The 19,328-nt window shown below is 47.8% G+C and overlaps 2 protein-coding genes across 2 annotated transcripts in view; one reads left to right on the top strand and one right to left on the bottom strand.

Moving 5' to 3' along the window:
- The window catches only part of Atp2b2 (ATPase plasma membrane Ca2+ transporting 2), a 364,580-nt gene that overhangs the window by 40,124 nt on the left and 305,128 nt on the right, over nt 1–19,328 (top strand). The window lies entirely within an intron of this gene.
- LOC134470536 (uncharacterized) lies at nt 3,091–12,087 on the bottom strand. The gene is made up of 2 exons (XM_063225257.1): nt 11,525–12,087; nt 3,091–6,135 (listed from the first exon to the last, which is right to left on the bottom strand). Exon 2 carries the CDS (start codon nt 6,066–6,068, stop codon nt 4,995–4,997), a length of 1,074 nt encoding a protein of 357 aa, XP_063081327.1. The 5' UTR covers nt 6,069–6,135; nt 11,525–12,087; the 3' UTR covers nt 3,091–4,994.

Below are 19,328 nucleotides of genomic sequence, written 5' to 3'. Positions count from 1 at the left end.
TGTTTTTACATCATGTGCTATATCTATCCTTTGTTTTGACTAACTGCTTTGTTTTGTCATAGTTGGTTTTATTCTCTTCCAAAAAAAAATAACAACAACTATGAGAGTAATAAAACCCAAAATGTGTAAATTTTGTTGTAAAAATGAGAGGGGAAAAAAGTGCTCTAAAGTATACAACTGCAAGTGTGTTTAGGTGTGTTAAGATAGATGACCATATTACTAAGTTTCTGTTGGATCATTGAACAGAACTGTTTGCAGTCTAACTGTTTGAATGTCCACTTTGTATGCTTTAATCCTGTAACTTGAACAACTATTTCTAAGATGACAATATATAATGTATTAACTAGTGATTTCTTACCATTTTTTTTTGTAATTCTGTATTACTTGTACCTTTATACTGTTTTGGTTTTTTTCTTTAAATAAAAAAACATACAAAGTGATATTCAAACAATGACACTGCAAACAGCTCTGCTGAGTGATCCAACAAGAACTTAGTAATACGGTTATCAGTCCTACACACTTGTTTTGTATCTTAAAGAGGGTAAGATTAAACAGAACAAAACAGTTTATAAGGCAACAATTTAAAGGAACATAGATTTCCAAGCAAGTCCACTGGAGATCTTCACTATCTTATTTTCTCTAGTTTTCCTCCAAATAGTTGTCCCATCATCACACACATTGAATATATACTGAACATTATAGAACTAATCAGATCATTACAGAATGACAAAGGCTTTTAGATCTTCAAGTCCTGATTTTGGGGAAGTCAATAATGTCTACCATAATGTTTTTCAGCCTCTTCATAGTAGCTGTCTTTATCTTTACATATGCTGAAATTGAACATAAGAAGACTAGACTAATATCACTCTGAACAGTGAATGATATTATGGTTAGATTTCATATCATAACACTACAGAATTAGCACTGGGTTTCTTAGTGTCTCTTTTTCAGAGCATCCATTCGTTACATCCTGTATTATATAATCTGTGCCCATAAATAGTTCCCATAAATTTCTAAAATTCTCCTCCTATGTGAATCTCTACATGTATATCTATCCTTTCTGTATTATAGGGAAAAACAGATCATAACAAAACAACAAAACAAATTCCTAGAAAAACATGAAATGAAAAATACATAAAGGACCACAATATTGGGTGTTCTGCAGTAGTTACTATGCTTTTTCTTGTTATTTTAAATAGAATTGTCCACATCATCAGGCATACTATAATTGAACATAACATTACATAGCTATTTTAATAAAAGCACAACTTTGAAGGTATTGTAGGACTTGAAAGCAGTTAATAATCAAAACCAGAATGGATATCTTTTGCATCTTGTCATCTTCAGAGTAGTTGTCTCCACTCCCAGACTTGATACTATCAAGCATACCAAATTTGAATGAAATCAGTCAAGGCTAAACAGCGGTCTAACAGACCAGCTTCAAGTAAGATCAGTCATAGAGAGACAATGTAAGTAATACAGAGCTTCAGTGTAAGTTAATAGGAAATTAAGGATAGTTACCGTGGTATAACCTGCTATTTTTGAGTTAGTTGTCTGTGCCCTCAAATCTAATATGAGTGGACAGACAGGAAAATATAACCAAACCGGTGTGCTCCAGAAAGGAACTGAGAAATGAAGATGTAGGAAGGTCACCAGGGTCTTGAAATTCTAAACACAAATCCATAAAACTAATGGGTGGCACAGCTCAGAGTCAAGACCAGCTCTGAGCTCAGCTAGCATGAGTGAAAGTGTGCTAAGGACAAACTGTCAGACACCCCAAGCTGTGCCTGCAACTCTGGTAATGTTCACTGTTTGACTTGTAAGTAGAGTTTGCCTGTTAGGATAACTTCAGAGCCACAAAATGGCTTTTGTGGCTGAAAACTTATGTGAATTGATTCACTTTGGATTCTTATGAAAATAGGGTATCAGTAATCTGTGAACCACAAATATATGTGACAACATGATCAAGTCTCACAAACACAGTGATGAATGAAGGCAAGCAATCCCAAGAAGGGAATGTGACAGATGAGCCTATTAATAGGAAGTTCAAAAACAGGTGAAACTAACCTGTGGTAAGAGAAATTCTGGGGGAATAGAAGGGCACTTGGGGATTCCTAGATGCTAGTCTTTTGTTCTGGCCTGGGTTTAGCTACACAGATGTGTTCAGTTGGTGAAAATGGAGTATCTGGCCACTTTTCTGCATATCCATGATACTTCTGTAAAATGTCCATGACAGCTAAACTTTGTTTCCCACAATATTACTGTGTTGTATTCTTGCCTAAAATGTTTAATAGAGGTCTAACTTGAGAATATAATACAATACAGTAACTTGAGAATACAAAGTAAAGAACTCTTCCAAAATATTGATATTACAATAAAGAAGACTATAGAATTGTTCTAAATGAAAGGAAACTAAAGATGCAATGCATGGCCATAGTAGAAAGAAGTTGCTGTAAAGACATGGCAGAGGAGAAATTTGAATATGAGCTGTGATTAGACCATGTACTTGGTAAGTGCTGAATTTCCTGGGTGGGATGGCTGAGGAAGATGCCTTTGTTTTTATGAAATGGACTGATATTCCAAACAGTTGAGTGACAGCTAAAGGGAGAAGAGGTAGAAAAGGGAGAGAGAGAGAGAGAGAGAGAGAGAGAGAGAGAGAGAGAGAGAGAGAGATGGAGGGGAATGATTGGGGGCCCAAATGAAGGAAAATGTTAATAGTTGGTAAATATAAGTGTTTAGTTATTTTTCTTGCTGCTGAGACAGAATGCATAAAACTAAAAGCAGAAAGGTTTGTTTGACTCACAGTTTGTAGAGGTTTCAGTTCATAGTTGCCTGGCTCCAAGGCAGGGTGCCATGGCAGAGGGGCATCAATAAGCAGAAACAGTTCATGGAAGACAAAAGGAAGGAGGGCAGCAAAGTAGTCCGTGTCTCCCTTTCATCCCTCCCAGGCTACCGGCCTTCAGGTAGTGCCACTCATCCCCACAGGCCACACCCACATCTGTGGTGAACCGATCAGTGGACTAACTCAGTCATCACGTATCATTAATTGTCGGTGTCGATCCCGGCCGGCAGGAAAAAACACACGACACGAGTAGTCGGCGGATAGCCTCTGATTTATTTTCTCTCTCCGTACGCCCTGTTCCGGGATCTCGGATCCCGCCTGAGGGAAGCCTCCTCTGGTCCGTTCCCTACGGCTCCTTGTGTGCTTCTCTCAGCAGTCCCTCTTCTTGGTGTGTGTTCTCGCCCCAGGGGTGGTGTCAGCATATATATGGACACATCGACCAATCACATCAAAGTAGGCAAGACGAGCTGATTGGCCAGCGTCAGCTGTTGCTGGGCAGACTAGCTTACAGGGCGTGTTGTTTACTAGCTAGGGAGCAGGAAATGGGCGCCATCTTGGCATACTCGATGGGAGGGGTAATCTAGCTCAGGCTTCACTCCTCACCACAGGCCTCATATCACTCGGTCGACGGGAGGGGCAATCTAGCTCAGGCTTCACTCCTCACCACAGGCCTCATATCACTCGGTCGAGCTCCCAACATCTCCCCCTTCTTTATTTATTAAGATAGGGCGGTCTGTGGGTCCATGTGAGGTGTCTGGGAGTGGGCCTATTTCGCAGGCCGAGGCATGAGAGAATGTAGAGGTCTATACCCTGCTGTGCATCACCTTGTCTCGTACATATCCTTGCGCCAGGACCATGCTCAAGGTGAGTGGTTCATTTTTTCGCAGGGCCAGGCTTTTGTGAACCGAACCTGGATGCATATAGACATTCATTCCTGCCTTCCCCTCAACCCTCGAGGCGGATGGCACTGCAGTACCCTTGGTCTCGCATCTCAATGCCATAACTCTCACTCCCTAGAGGACCCTCGGAGTAGAGCCTGTCTTAGGTTGATCAGGAGAACTTCTCCCGTCTTACCCGTCGTTGGCTTGCCCACTCAACTCTTAAAGCTTATATCTTGGGGGAGACACGGAGGGGTCAGCCGAGTGACATTTGAGGAACCGCGTAATTACTAATTACCAACCATAATCCCCGTTCACTACAATCACTAATTACTATTTTCTAATTATCAATGGGAACACGCCTTAAGCGTGGGGTCCTTCTAGTCTAAGTTCGCAGCCGCGACGGGGAAGGAGACGTACGTAATAATACTAGAACATCCGTAAGAATAATGGCGAGAGCAGCCACGTACTGGTTAAAGGAGCCGTGCCTTTCTAGCCTGAGCCCAGAAAACGCTAGGTGTGGAATCCCCTTGACTCTGGGCCAGCAACATCATCAATGTCATATGTGTCTTTTGGGTCGCCCTTATCGACCGCAGGCACCTAAGAGTCACGAGAGTGACAATCACAAGAGCAAGAATGATCCCATACGCAAGAAGTGACGAAGGTTTGAAGAAGGAGCCTATCTGGCTTAGGACATCATCAAAAAAGGAGGCTGTAAGTATAGGCACCTCTATCTGATCTAGCTGCCGGATAGTCATATCCAGGCGCACGCTAGCGTTCCAAAAGGAAGAATTATAGGTGGTGAGAACATAATCCTGAAATTGCCTGTAAGCCGAACGGTTGACCTGGATGGGGGTAACGCACAACTGGGTGAATGCCCATCTGGCGTCACATAAATTGTTAGCCACCTCCCAGAGTCCCTGGACTTCCTGAGCGATTAGGTCGATCTGCTGCTGTAACGCCATTATGGCGTTGTGCTGGAGGAGGTTGACTTCTTGTTGCTCCCTCAGCGCCAGGGAGGTGGTGTCCGTAAGATTGGTAAAGGCCTGAGCCGTCAGCGTAGACTGGGTCAGAGCAACGGCAGCCGTCACAGCCGTCGCAGTCAGAGTCACGAACAGTGCTGTCAGGGCCGCTGTGATCCCAAAATCTCTCTTACGTCTGAGCATGGGTAGTTGGTCCTGCTGATAGACGGGATGAACCCAAACAGATTCGTTACAGGGAACCCACATCAGTGGGGGTCGAAGAGCCAACATAGCATACGGGAAAGACCCATTCTAGCAGTTCCCTGTAAAGCATGGTTGGTTACTGCACTTAAAGGAGATGTCAGCAGAGAATACCCATAAGTAGGGCGGTTTTACGCATGCAGCCTCAGAATTAAGGGTGACATTGGTGGTTCCATTAGAGGCAGAAGCGTTAATAGCGAGCATGGGTCTTAAGTCCATGCAGGCTCCGGTGGAGAGGCACAACCAATTTTCATTAAGGGGGAAGGGGAAGCTTATTGCCCACTTGTTGTTCACTCTCAGGTAGGACTCCCACCAGGTCAACGCGAATATGTTGTTACTACCGGATGGAGGAGAGAACCGGGACCACCAAGACATGTTTAGATGAGTCACTCCCACGCCGTCGACAGTACAGGGCTGCCATGAAAGTTGTGACAGGTCCACCATCTGTCTTTTTCGGCTTGGGGACACACGGTATGGGCATGTGGGGAAATCGGGACGGGTGTGCATGGCTGCTCGGGGTTTGCAGGTTGAGTTAAAAGTGATGACTCCGCCGCTAAGTGTGCCAGCTTTAAAACATCCAGGCGAATGCAGGGATGGGACAGACAACCTCACCGTCAGGGAGGTATTGTACCATTTTACAAGGAGGGGCAGGAAGCTAACGCAGGATCCCCGGTGACACGAGGGGTTACTATTAGTGGAAAAAATGACCACGTCATTGGTGATGGGAAGGTCAAAACGTATGGGTCTGATGGTTAACGGTATATCTGGTATGCAAGGCAATCTGGTGGAGCAGTTTTTTGCATACAACTTTGGGAGAGAGGGGGCTGTGGTGGAGATAGCGGCTAGCGCTGGCGGATGATGTATTGCTGCCCACACCAAGTCTGCTCCTATTTCAGTAGTGGTGGTGAGCATCAAAACCAGAAGGAAGGGGGCTGCCGGAAGGCGGCGTGGCCTAGCCACTCTGGCTGCACCGTACCCTAAAAGAGAGCCAATTACTATCGAGAGCATAATCATTACTGTGTCCCATAAGTCATACGGTATTCCTCGGTCGAGCAGCAATATCCTGGTCGGACCGATCTTGATTAGGCTGTCCGCTGCCGTTGAGTTTTGGAGTGTCTCCTGCATTATGTTTCGTTGGATTCGCCACACGCGTCAGCCGTTCTGGGACCCACAATGGTTCTCGTCCTGGTTCCTGCGGGAAAACACAAACCGCACCTCGGTTCCAGCTAACTACTGGATCCGGGCCCATCCATTGTCCCGTCAGGACATCTTTCCATTTCACCCATCCCCTATTGCCAGGAGATGGATTACAATGTTCCATGGCCGGGGAGTGATTGTTGTTATTCAGGTTCAGAAAATTGTATGTGAACAGTGCCATGGAGAGCCGTGCCTTTGGGGGCAGGCCCTGACTTATTCCCCCTTTTTGTTTTTGTAGAATATCTTTAAGGCTCCTATGAGCCCTTTCAATAATTCCTTGACCTTGGGGATTGTATGGGATGCCATGTTTTAACTGTACCCCCATTTTTTCACAGAACTCATTAAAGGCTCTGCTTGTATAAGCTGGTCCATTATCAGTTTTTAATATTTTTGGTTTGTCCCATGCGGCCCAAGCTGTCAGGCAATGATTGATTACATGAGACACCTTTTCGCCAGTTTCAGCAGTCGCAAATATAATATGAGAGCAGGTGTCCGTAGAGACATGAACATATTTAAGAGATCCGAATTCTATCATATGTGTGACATCCATTTGCCAAGTGTCGCCAGGAATCAATCCCCTGGGGTTAACTCCCGTTGATACGACGGGTGTGTATGTGGCGCAAGAGCCGCATAACCGTACGATGTCCCGCGCGTCAGCCCTGGAAATGTGGTACTGGTTGGCTAACGTCCTGGCGTTGACATGAAATCTGTCATGAAACAGACGGGCTTGTTCTATTGAAGATAACATATTGAGTATCCACAACGGGCGAGTGGCCACGTCAGCTGCCGCATTGCCCTGTACCATGGGCCCTGGCAGGCGCGTATGTGCTCTTATGTGAGTGATGTATATTTTGCTGTGTCTATTTATCAGCAGAGTCTGGATAGACAAAAACAAATTAGTCACTTTGGAGGTTGGCTTAATCGGGCCCGCAGTCTCAAGGACCTGCATGGCATTAACAACGTATTTTGAATCAGAAACAATATTAAGGGCCCCTGGGAACTTCTCGAGGACGGTTTGTACAATTTGTAACTCTACCACCTGTGGTTGATCTGGTTCAAATTGTATGCTGATCGGAGGCATACCTGAGACCACATAAGCCCCTATCCCGGTTTTTGACCCGTCCGTATAGATCGTTGTTGCAGGAGTAAGTGGTGTGGACGCGGTGATTTTTGGAAATATCACCGGATGTTGAGTAACAAACTGTAGTATGGGGTCCCTGGGGAACTGGTTGTCTATCTCCCCAAGAAAAACACATCTCAGGATGGCCCACGTATCTATACAAGCAGTCAGGATTTTTATTTGAGAAGCGGTATAAGGTACCCGAATAGCATGGGGTGCAGAGCCAAAATGTTGGATAGCCCTGCCATGTGCCTCCAAGGCCAGGGAAGCGACCGTTTCCGGATAATGTTCGATAATCTTGGCAGGTGAGACCTTAGGGTGCACCCACAAAAGTGGTCCCTTTTGCCAAATCACTGCCGTAGGTTGAGAAACGGTCTGCAACAAGCAGACCTCAAAAGGCTGTTCTGAGTCAATTCTCCGCAATGCAGCTGTACTTAGGGCTTCCTCTATCTTTCTCAGAGCAACTCTGGCCTCCGGGGTGAACTCCCTGGGGGAGGCAATATCCGGGTCTCCTTTCAGGAGGTCGAACAGGGGCTTTAAGTCCGAGTTAGGGATGTGTAAATAAGGTCTGATCCAGTTTATATCTCCCAGTAGCTTTTGCATGTCATTCAAGGTCCTTAGGCTATCTGTTCTGATGGTTACCTTTTGTGGAGAAATCGATGTGGGGGAGACTTTGGTGCCCAGGTAGGTCACTATGTCTCCTCCCTGAATCTTGTCAGGGGCAATATGTAAATTTGCCTTTCTCAGGGCCCTGACCAATTGGCCAAGCATATCCTCCAACTCAGTCACATCTTTTGCACTGATTAGCAAATCATCCATGTAATGAATACATCTAATTCTGGGGAAGGCTTCACGCAAGGGGGCCAGTAGAAAATCAAGATACATCTGACACATGGTGGGACTGTTGGCCATACCCTGGGGTAATGTAACCCACTCGTATCTCTGATCAGGACTCTCTTGGTTAATGGTGGGTAGGGTAAAGGCGAATCTGTGGGTGTCCTCTGGATGCAGGGGGATTGAGAAAAAACAGTCTCTAAGATCTATGGCATAAACTGGCCAGGACCGAGGGATGGCTGAGAGGGCTGGTAGTCCCCTCTGGATCGCCCCCAGGGGCTGCATCTGTGAGTTGACAGCCCTCAGATCATGGAGCAGCCTCCACTTGCCTGATTTCTTCCTGATAACAAAGACAGGGGTATTCCAAGGGGAGGTTGACGGCTTTACGTGTCCCGCCTGAAACTGGGTTTTGACTATCTCAGTTAATGCTAAAAGCTTCTCCTTGGGTAAGGGCCACTGAGGCACCCAAACTGGATTTTGAGATTTCCAGGTGATCTTAATTGGAGCGGGCAGGAGAAGTTTCTCAGTGACCCCTAGGAAAAACCCAACCCGTGTCTACCTTCCCTTTTTTCTACAGGTACGGGGGATGTCCGGCCCTGCAGGGCTGCGCCCAGGCCCTTGCCGGGGACATATCCCTGATTTTTGAGTATCCCTTTGGCTTGGGGAGAGCAGGTGGATGTAAGAGTGACATCCATCTGGGTGAGAACGTCTCTTCCCCACAAGGATACTGGCAGCTGCAAGACAAAAGGTTGAAAATGTCCTCGGTGACCTTCCTCATCACCCCAAGGCAGGGTCACGGCACTAACCTGGGGGGCAGCCACTATCCCCAATCCTTGGAGTGTGTTGTCAGCTGTGTTGGTAGGCCAACTAGGGGGCCAGTCTTTCTTGGAGACGATGGAACGGTCTGCCCCTGTATCTAGGAGTCCTGTTATCTTTTTTCCGTTAATCCTGAGCGATAGCATGGGCCTTTTATCAAGAGTCATATGAAGCCCTTCAAAAATTTCCTTAGAGGAGCCAAGTCCCTGACCCCCTCTAACCCGTTGACCGGACCGGGGTCTCTCATGGAGACTGGGGAACAGTAAAAGTTGTGCTATCTTATCCCCTTCATCAATTACTATGGTCCCTATATGAGATTGTACCATGATTTTGATGTTTCCTAAATAATCTGGGTCTACAACTCCAGGGATCACGGTAAGGCCCCGGAGGGCTGTGGAGGACTGTCCAATCACTAAACCAACTAGCTTGTCGGGTAGTGGTCCTTTGGAGGTGGTTTCAACCACCTGAACGCCCATATCGGGTGTTAATAGGAGTCTGGAGGCGACACAGAGGTCCACGCCTGCTGGCCCGGGGGTGGCCCCTGTGGGGGGGTGCCATCTTGTGTTGTCCTGTCTAGGGAGTGGGGGCCCGTCCGTAAGGAGGGCCCCCTCTGGCCGTTTTTTGGCTCCGTAGTCTCCCTGCCACTAATACGGTTCCCCTGGGCATCAAAAATAGATCTGCAATCTTTTGCTTTGTGAGAACCTTTACCGCACCTTTCGCAGGTTCCCGTTCGTCTGTCTGATTCCTGTCTCTTGGATATAAACTCCCCCTGTCCGGTCTTGGGGCAGTTTTTCCTTATATGGCTGGGGTCCCCACACTGGAAACATCCCCTGGGCTTACCAGGGTGATTGGTCTTCTGAGGCCCTGTCTGTTGTAAGGCGGCGGCTAAAAGGGCAGCCACGCCTGAGTTGGATAATGGCCCCCCTATTTCTCTACAAATTTTAATCCACGCCTCTATGTTTTTACCTTTATGGGGTGCTATGGCTGCCCTGCAGTCCTTGGTGCACTGTTCGAAGATTAACTGTTTAATAAGAGGAGCAGCAGCACTCGGATCTGAAAAGAGTCTGTCAGCTGCCTCCTGCATTCTGGCCACAAAATCCACAAAAGGTTCTGTGTTGCCCTGAACAATTTTAGAGAGGCATTGTGAGGCCACCCCTGTGTTGTTTACCTGCTTCCAGGCGCGGATGCCTATGTTATGTATCTGTTCATACACATTTGGAGGGAATCTAGTTTGATCTTGAGCGTACTGACCCTTACCCATAAGCATATCCTCATTTTGCCCCCTATGGCCCCTAGCCGCATTTTTTTCAGCCTGTTCGGCGGCAAACTCAGTATACCAGGCGCGCCAATCCAGAAAAGCCCCGGGGGCCAGGCAGGCTTTAGCCAGTTGGGTCCAATCACTGGGCGTCAGAAAGCCACCGGCAGACAAATTCTCCAACATAGTTATAGTGTAAGGAGCAGTAGGGCCAAATGTGGCAACCGCATTTTTAAGCTCCTTAATTTGCTTGATCTCCAGTGGTTCCCAGTAATTGGGTCCTTGGCCTTGCGCTAGGAGCACCGGATAAAGCCCACATTGTTCATACTCATTCGCCCCTTGAGGAATCTGTTCCATTCTAAATGTCCATCTACGAAAATACCTTCCCTGGGACCTTGGCATTTTTTCACAGGGTGGTGCCTCCCCATGAGATGTCTGTCCCTCCCTATCACAAAATTGTATCTCTTTGTAACATGGCCGACCAGTCTTTGGGGCACAAGATGGCGGGTCGCCAGGCAGACAAGATGGTGGCCCTACATGTGACAACGGTCCAGGCCACTCCCTCCATGGGGGGGGTGACGGAGGATGGCCCCAGGCCGCCATCCCACCACAGGAACCGGTGTTTGGGACCTCCCAGGGTGGCGCGGAAGGCTCTACGGCTTTCCGTTGGGGAGTGCTCAGGAGTTTCCTTCCCTTCTCTAGGTCTGTCTGCATCTTGACTAGGTCTCTACGTAAAGCTGCAAAGGGATTAGGGGGGTCACTTGCCTCATTGTCCTCGCCTTCCGAGGTATCTGAGCCCGAGGAATCCGAGGCAGGGGGTACCTCTCTCTTGCCTCGCTCTCGCGAGCGCCTCCGCACGCTCCCTGCGACGGACCCCTCTCGGGAGGACTCCGAACGGGCCCCTTCAAAAGCTCGGCGGGCCTGAGAGAGCCCATCTGCGCTATCCTTAGCCCCATTCCTCTCCCCTTTGAGGCATGAATGAATCATCTCCCAGAGCGGCCGAACCGAAAGTGGGAGTCGGCGCTCCTCTTCTGCTCTTTCTAAATCCTTACCTAATTTCTCCCAGCAAGGTAGGGACAAGTGCCCCGTCGGCAGGAACCAGGGTGCCGCCTCATCTACTTGTTGGAGAAACTCCGTAAGTGTCTTGGAGCTCATTGATATACCTGAAATCTTGAGCAGGTCTTTCACCGCTCTTACCAGTGACTTGGAACTCTTAGTGGGTAAGTTGCCCATGCCTGTCACTGAGGAGTCCGTTCTCACCGTGTGAGGCTAACCTGCCACATACACGCGAGCTTGAGGGGAGTCTAAAAAGCCCTGTAGGTGCGCGCCACCCAGAGCCCAGGTTTATCCCCTACTCACCTGTCCTGCAGAGCAATACTGGAGCGTCGTCCGCCTCGCCTCGGGGGTGATCAGTTCCCCGTACGGGCCACCAAATGTCGGTGTCGATCCCGGCCGGCAGGAAAAAACACACGACACGAGTAGTCGGCGGATAGCCTCTGATTTATTTTCTCTCTCCGTACGCCCTGTTCCGGGATCTCGGATCCCGCCTGAGGGAAGCCTCCTCTGGTCCGTTCCCTACGGCTCCTTGTGTGCTTCTCTCAGCAGTCCCTCTTCTTGGTGTGTGTTCTCGCCCCAGGGGTGGTGTCAGCATATATATGGACACATCGACCAATCACATCAAAGTAGGCAAGACGAGCTGATTGGCCAGCGTCAGCTGTTGCTGGGCAGACTAGCTTACAGGGCGTGTTGTTTACTAGCTAGGGAGCAGGAAATGGGCGCCATCTTGGCATACTCGATGGGAGGGGTAATCTAGCTCAGGCTTCACTCCTCACCACAGGCCTCATATCACTCGGTCGACGGGAGGGGCAATCTAGCTCAGGCTTCACTCCTCACCACAGGCCTCATATCACTCGGTCGAGCTCCCAACAATTAATGCCAACATCACATGCCCTAGATCCAGCCGCTCCTGAGAAGCCCCACCCATGACCACCTGAGGCTTCGAGGACATCTAGACACAGCCATCACAGGAAGGGAATGCCTTATGAGTGCTCACTGAGTTGTGGAACTGAAACTTTTCAAAACAGCAATTTGAGAAACAAAAGACTGTTTCCTACTTATAAAAACAGTTATCACTTGCTATTATGGCTGTGTTAAACACTTAAGGTACACTATATATAAGTTCATGAGCCAGATAGGCCTCGCAAGTAATAAAAATTCAGGCATGGAATTGAAGTGGACATTTATTAGCCCACATATTCCAACAGTTCAGAGGAGGCTTTGGCTCAGTCTTGATCACATGGATGGCCTGTTTTCTCTCCCTGTGTGTTTTGGCTCTGCTTTTCCTGATTTGGTTTTGTTGTTAGGCATGTTCTCTTCTCCTGCAAGAACAAACTGTCTCCCATTACACCGCATTAGGTGGCCATTAGGATCAAGCAGGTAGAGAGAAGCTTGTTCAAAAGTAGGAGGGGAGGATGATAGGAAGCCACCCACCACAAATGGCTCCTGAATTAGTACCAGGAACTAAAAGGTACATGATTCTTCTAAGGTTTTACAACCAGAAAAGAGCTTCTGGGATTTGATTTCCAGTCTTCCTGTTCCCAAAGCCTGACAGTGGCTTTTTTTTTAAATAACCACCTTTCTTATTACAGAAAGTCTCAAAAACTAGTAGGAAAAAACATCTGACCTCCACACTGACGCCCACCTTATCCTTTGCTCCATTCCTTTTCCACTTGCAGAGGCTTATTTTTCCTTCCTTCCCTCCTTTCTCCCTCTTTCCCCCACTTGCTCCCTTCCTCCCTCTTTTTTCCTAGGCATCATTCCTTATCGCCAGCCACATGTCACTCTTCAGGCCATGTCTGAGTTGCCAGGAGGAAACTGAGGCTCTGTGAGGAGAGGTGACTGGCCAGAGTCACCCTGTCCTGGGTGGGTCTGCAGATCACAGTGAAATGAGGTCTCTGACTGGCTGTGGGCTGCCCTTCCCCTTCTGACAAGAAGCCTGGGATTTCAGTATTGACCCCTTAGCGTATACAAGAATTTGAATCAAAGGCTTCTCTGTTGTTAGAGAAAGCTGTTGGCTTTGCTTCAGCCTGGGAGCGTTCTGTCAAGTGGCAGGATTTGAGCACAAAAAAAAGTGTCATTTTACAGTGCTTTCTATAAATCTGTTCATGACATTTAATAAAAATTTATGACCCTGGTAATCTTGTTTCACACACCCTGGTCAGATTGCTGCTCACGGGCCAGTAATCTACAAACCTCTAAAGTGTCCTGGGCCTGCACCAGGGGTTACATTCCCATTCCCAGAGGAAATAGCTTGGTAATGATTAATCCAAACTGCCTTGTGCCTAATGCAATCTGCTTGTTATACAGCCTGTTGGACTGGGAATCCTAGAAAGAACAGGCACCCTGAAAGACACCAAGGGTTCTAGATTGCTGCCGGTGAAGCAGTTTGTTAACCAAACTAAGCAGCAGCTGCCCGACCCTTCCTCCTGCCACCTTCCTGCCTTTCCTTGTGCCATACCAAGAGTGAAACTCAGGGGCTGCTGTGGACACACCGTGGGCTTCTCCTGACCCCATGGTTTGTGCACATGTTGCTGGGGGTTGGAGAGCAGAGACCCAGGAGATGCTTTCAGCATCTCATTTGTTCATGGTCTTCTCTCTGGGGAAACCCAAGCCTGTGATTTTAAGCAGTAGGGGGCTGAATTATCTCACATGATTGCCAAAAAGTTACAGTTCGAACATGTTATCAACTATTTGCTTGGCTGCCTTGTTGTGTAAAATCACATTGATTTTGTTCCAAACTTCCCGAGCAGGCAAATATAGACATTTGCATGAATATGACAATATGTAATCCAAGATGCCTGCCCTCCTGGCCAATTCAGCTATCTCCAGTACAGGCATGCACTGAAGTGCTGAGTCTCGGTGATATAGAGAGCAGGGTCCACCAGAGTCTCTGCGTTTTTGGTTCACTGCACAGGCCATGTGTTCATCACCTCTCCCCACACCAGGTCCTGCTGGGCTTCATCCCCAGTGGCCTAGTTGAAAAAGGAGTATTTTGTAAGTCCTCAGGGCATCTACTACTATGTAGAGAAGGAAGTTGGAACTCTAAAACACACACTGCCTAAACAAGAGACCTCTATGCTACAAAATCACTGTTGTCCAAAGTGTGAGCACCACAAGGAGACCTCCCATGAATAGCAGCTCAGCCCCTCCTGGGAGAACCAGCCATCCTGGTTTGCCTGGGACTAAGGGGCATCCTGGGATGAAAGATTTGGGCCTCAAACCAGATCTACTGAGCCAGAACCCGCACTTGCATAAGAACTCCAAGGCCTACTGTCCATGTAGAGGTTTGACTGGCAGCTTGGTCTCCAGGATGAACTCGTCATGCTGGCTTCCTGGCATGTTCTTGACTGTGTTTATCCTCGGAGGAGCTCGGGGTCTCCGTGTCGCTGAGGATGAATGATGGTGGTGCTTTTCAGGACAGCCCTGGTCTTTGTGGAAGCTCCAGCTTCCTTCTCTGTGTAGTAATAGGTGCCCTGACTAGCATGTACTTCCTTACTATATATTTTTGTTTCTTGGTTTCTGGGTTTTATTTGGTACTGGAAGTTAACCTCAGGACTTTATGCTTTCCAGGCAGGCACTGTGCCGCTGCGCTGTATCACCAGCACAATGTTTTGTATGTTTGTTTGTTTGTTTGTTTGTTTGGGTTGTTTTCATTATTTTGTTTTTGTTTTTGTACTGTGTAGTCAGGGGTTGAGAGGAGAACAATTAGAATCAGAACATGGAGTTTATAATATTATATTTATGATGGTTACCCAGAGTTAACACAAGAAAAATCTATCAACAACACCAAAGACATAGAATGTTTAGTCAAGGGCCTGAATGCCACAGCAATGTCCCACATGAGTCTAGATAAAAATCCAGAACTCATGACAGTGCCTCCCACGAGTCAAACTGGAGTCAAACATGAGAAACACTCACACCAGTCTCTTTTATGGATCCGTGTCAGGAAGGCCCAAAGGTCAGTGGTGGAAAGTCCATGTCTCTCCGGAACCAGGAAGCAATGCTCGATGTGAGGACCAGAACTTCTCCAGGAGAACCAACGGCTCAAACAGCAACACGTAAGAGAACCCATAATGCCTCAATGCAAGGCACTAAGGTTTCAAGGCCTCCCCTTCTTCTTTTCCACATCTCCATTTATGCTGGCAAACTTCCCCAGGTGAAACATCTATGCTCAGCAACATGGTGATTCAATTCCACTGGCGTTAAGTTGACCACCAGTTTTTAATCCATAACATGTACCAAGAATCGAACTCACAATCTTGCATTTGTCAGGCAGGCACTGCGTGGCCGAGCTATATCACCAGCCCTCTCACTATATATTTTGGAAACTGAGGTACAAATCAAGCTCTAAACCACAGAGCCTGTCAGTACCCAGACCAGGGTCACTTCTCGGGAAGCTGGTTTCCTATCTCTCTTGCCTTTCCCTTTTCTGTGCTTCCTGTGTACCCCAGGGTTAAGGAGAACAGAGGGCCCCGTGTTCCCAGCATGTCTGCAGGCAGACTTGCTGATGTTGAGGTCACTCTTACCGTGTGGACAAAGGATCCATTTGAACCTGAAAGCTCCTGGAATTTTGGATGAGCGCCAAGTCAGATTTCCCTATAGGTTCAGCATTGAACCTAACCAGTGAATTTGATTTGGTTCTTGTCCAATATGATTTTCAACCAGAATTGTGAAAAAAACTAAAGTTGCACACCGAGGTACCAGGGTATCAAGACTTACCATCTTAGGGTCAGATTTACCTCTATATATACACATATTTTTTACTTTGTTGGTTAGATAAAATGATACTTAGATGCATTTCCCCTACTGCAACCCCAGCTGTCATCTCAGACATTAGATTCAGAGGAATAATTGCCTGTCAGTATCCCTCCCATTGGAAGTCAAATGTCATACTCCAGTTGCAGTTTGCTTCATCCAATAAGTAGGCCTCATCACCTCCCTTGATATGCTACCTCATTTAATGCAACCTAATTTTGACTTGGCTTTTTTATTTTAGGTAAGCATATCACACTGTTAACTCACTTAACCCTGTCAAATATGCCTCTCGTATTCTTCAGCCTTTCTCACATACTGCATCACCAGGCAAATTCCCCACTGATTTGTACTTAATTTTCCATGTCCAGATCTCTGACTTTCGTCTATCCTTGATATAATTTTCTCTCTAGATGGTCCAGTGTTTCTGCCTGTTGGGATAATTTTGGTTTAAAAGTCTTCTTGAATCACTCAACTTCCCAGCTGGTCTGACCTCAGCCCAGCCTCAGGGATTCATCAAGCCTCAGAATGAGAACATAATGAGTGGCCTGCGGTGGGTGGTGTTGTAAAGTAAGGGTAGCCTCAAGGGCCGCAGAGGTGCAGGCAAGCCCAGATCAAGGCCCTGAGACTCAGACTCTGAGTGAGCCCGTGCCTGGGGAGTCCATGGATCACCATAATGATGTGGCCAGGGAGGTCCGCAGTAATGCAGGCACAGGACTCACTTTGTGGTCTGATTCAAAGCCTCAGTGGGGTCTGAAGGCAGTAAGGGCAGGGAGGTAATCCCAGCACCCAGGAACAAGGAGCAGATAAGAAAGAAGGTCAGGGCTTGGCAGAGTCCTGGAGACTTGCATCATTAGAAATGGGGTGTGATCAGGGACAAGGAATGGGGGCAGCTCCTGGAAAACTGGAGGGGAGTCTGCCACCAGACCCGACCCCAGTCCTATCTTGTATAGGGAGATTCCATGGCCTCTTGTTGTTATGACCCCAAAGATGTGGCCCTGAATTCACCATCAGTAGCCTGCCTGGGTCCCAATTGCAATCTTTCTTGTACAGGAAAAAAAACACATTTGACAAGTTACCCTGAACCCTGGTCTCTGGACTATGACTATGCCCATGGATTTGCCCATCCCCAATTCCAAGAAAGGTCTCCTTCACCCTCATTATATCCTAAGCGCCTCAGTGGTTGAATATTTGCTCTCTGAGGCTGGATTTAATGCGGTAGCTCTGCCATTTGCAAGCCCTGCTCTCAGGCCAGTTTCTTCTCTAACCTTGTCTTTGTAAGGAGCAGAATTGTCCTCTCTCCCTGCCTCCATGAGCAGTTACAGTGCACCACGAGCCACTGAGTGCCGACTCTGCACTGCCTTCTGTGTGCTGCACTCGATAATCAGGGCTGGGATACTGCAGGAAGCAAGCAGAGCAGGGGCTAACTGTTTTGGAGGCAATCAGCCAACAAAATACACAAGTATATTAGATCACGAGAGGGGTCATAGAGAAAAAATAAAACAGGATAGCAAGTTTGGAGTCAAGAGAAGGTGACATATGAGCAGAGACTTGAAGGAGAGAGGAAACCAAAAGGACGTCTGAGAAAGAGTCTTCCAGTTACCAGGAGAGCCGGTGCAAAGGCCCTGCAGCAGGACAGGCACAGAGGCCAGGGGTCGTTTTGAAGTAATATGTCAGAACTATGTGATCAAATCATTCCACATTACTATTATTATTCCTCCTAGTGTTGTTCCTGGTAGGGTCATAGATTTTCACATGTGGTTGTTAGAATACAGATCAGGAATTGCATCCATCATTGTAATTCTCAAGCTGTGTGATTGTAGCCATGCCCCGCTGCACCACTGATAACAACAAGGCTTGCTTTTCGAGTTTGTCTGGGAGTCGACTGCAGAGAAGCATGGAGTTAACCCTAAAGTACAAGATATCAGTGAGGTGCTATGAGCCCCAGCATCACTCCTCCAATTTATATGCTGGGAAGCTGGATCCCAGTCCGGTAGCCCATGTGTTAGAGGCCGTGTGGCTCCAGGAGGCTGTGGCACAGTGAGTTCTGCCACCAAATAGCCCAGGTCACTATTTCTTTTTAAAGATGAGACAGCAGCTGGTGGTTTTGAAAAGATTACAGAGTTCCCCCCTCTCCTCCAATTAGGTCATTAAGGTTGTTTATTTCATACAGTGAGGAAAGGAGCTTAGAATTTAGCTCAAAGGCACAAGAGGGCCCTGTGCTCGGGGCTTGGGCCCCAGTCAGGCCCACCTGCCTCTGTACCTTGTTCTTCTGCATGTTGCTCCAGACTCAAGCAAGCTGAGCATGAAAGGGTTGGTGTGCGTGGAAAGACACAGCAGTGTGGGCAGACCCGTGCTCTCAGACTCACCCTCGTGTCCGGAATAGGGCTTCCTCCACTTGCCCTGCTGTGCTCTGTGAAGACTGGGGGAATGCAGTGCTGAGTGGGTCGTGCATTCCTCCACTGAGTAGCTGGTGGGTAGGAATGGTGAGTGGACTGCAGACTAGGCTGGTGTGCATAGGACAAGTATCCCAGAAGGGCTACACTTTCAGGTCACCTTCCTCTGCCTTTTTTCCAGAATGTTTACACCAAGGAAATGCAGGCTCGGGGCTTCCCTAGTCCCCGCACAACCCCTTGTGTCTAGACATTACCAAGGGCATCCTGCGGTGGTGTCTGCACACAGGCAGCTCCAAATCTGGATGCCTGGTCTCAAATTCCCTCCCCACCACTGACCAGCTGGGTAAGATTGAGCCAGTGACCTGGGCCTTCCTGCTTCAGTTTCCTCCTCTGTAAAATGGTGACCATGTCTCTGACCATTGTGAGGACTGCTGGACAGTGTCTAGCAAGGAATACATGTCAGTCGGGACCACGTCTAAGGCAATGCTGCCCAGTTTCTTCGTTTTCCAGACAGGGAAACCAAGGCCCAGAAAGGAAAGCTGTGTCCCTGGGTTTCCAGGGTCCTGAACACCAGTGAAGGCAGAGAATAATGTGGTGAAAGAAAGAACTCCACTGCTTAGAGACTTCATGCAGACACATGGAAAGCACTGGGTGACAGAATTTTAACTGACGGTGCAGGCAGAACAGGGAATTCTTGGAAAACAGTGATTCCCCCACCCACCAGCTGTCGCCATCCCCTGGACCTGGAGGAAAGCCTATCCAGTGGTGCAGCTTGTGCCTCTCACCTGCCTCTGGGGAACAGCAAGAAACACAGGGAGAGGCTTCCTGAGCAAGAGGGCATAGGAAAATGGATGGCAGCATTGCCGGGAGCCACAGCTTCATTACTGCAGCCTTGTTCACCTCTGAGGGGGGTCCAGCATGTCTCTCTGCAAGTGCCGACTTGACAGACAAAGGCA

The sequence above is a fragment of the Cavia porcellus genome, unplaced genomic scaffold, assembly GCF_034190915.1.
Source record: "Cavia porcellus strain 051 isolate PalLab524CR breed Dunkin Hartley unplaced genomic scaffold, mCavPor4.1 scaffold_15, whole genome shotgun sequence".
In the NCBI taxonomy this organism is placed as follows: domain Eukaryota; kingdom Metazoa; phylum Chordata; class Mammalia; order Rodentia; family Caviidae; genus Cavia; species Cavia porcellus.
This window is presented reverse-complemented; position numbering and strand designations above follow the sequence as displayed.

Coding starts and splice junctions, on each gene's coding strand:
- LOC134470536 (XM_063225257.1), bottom strand. CDS start 6,068: ATGCAGGAGACACTCCAAAACTCAACGGCAGCGGACAGCCTAATCAAG.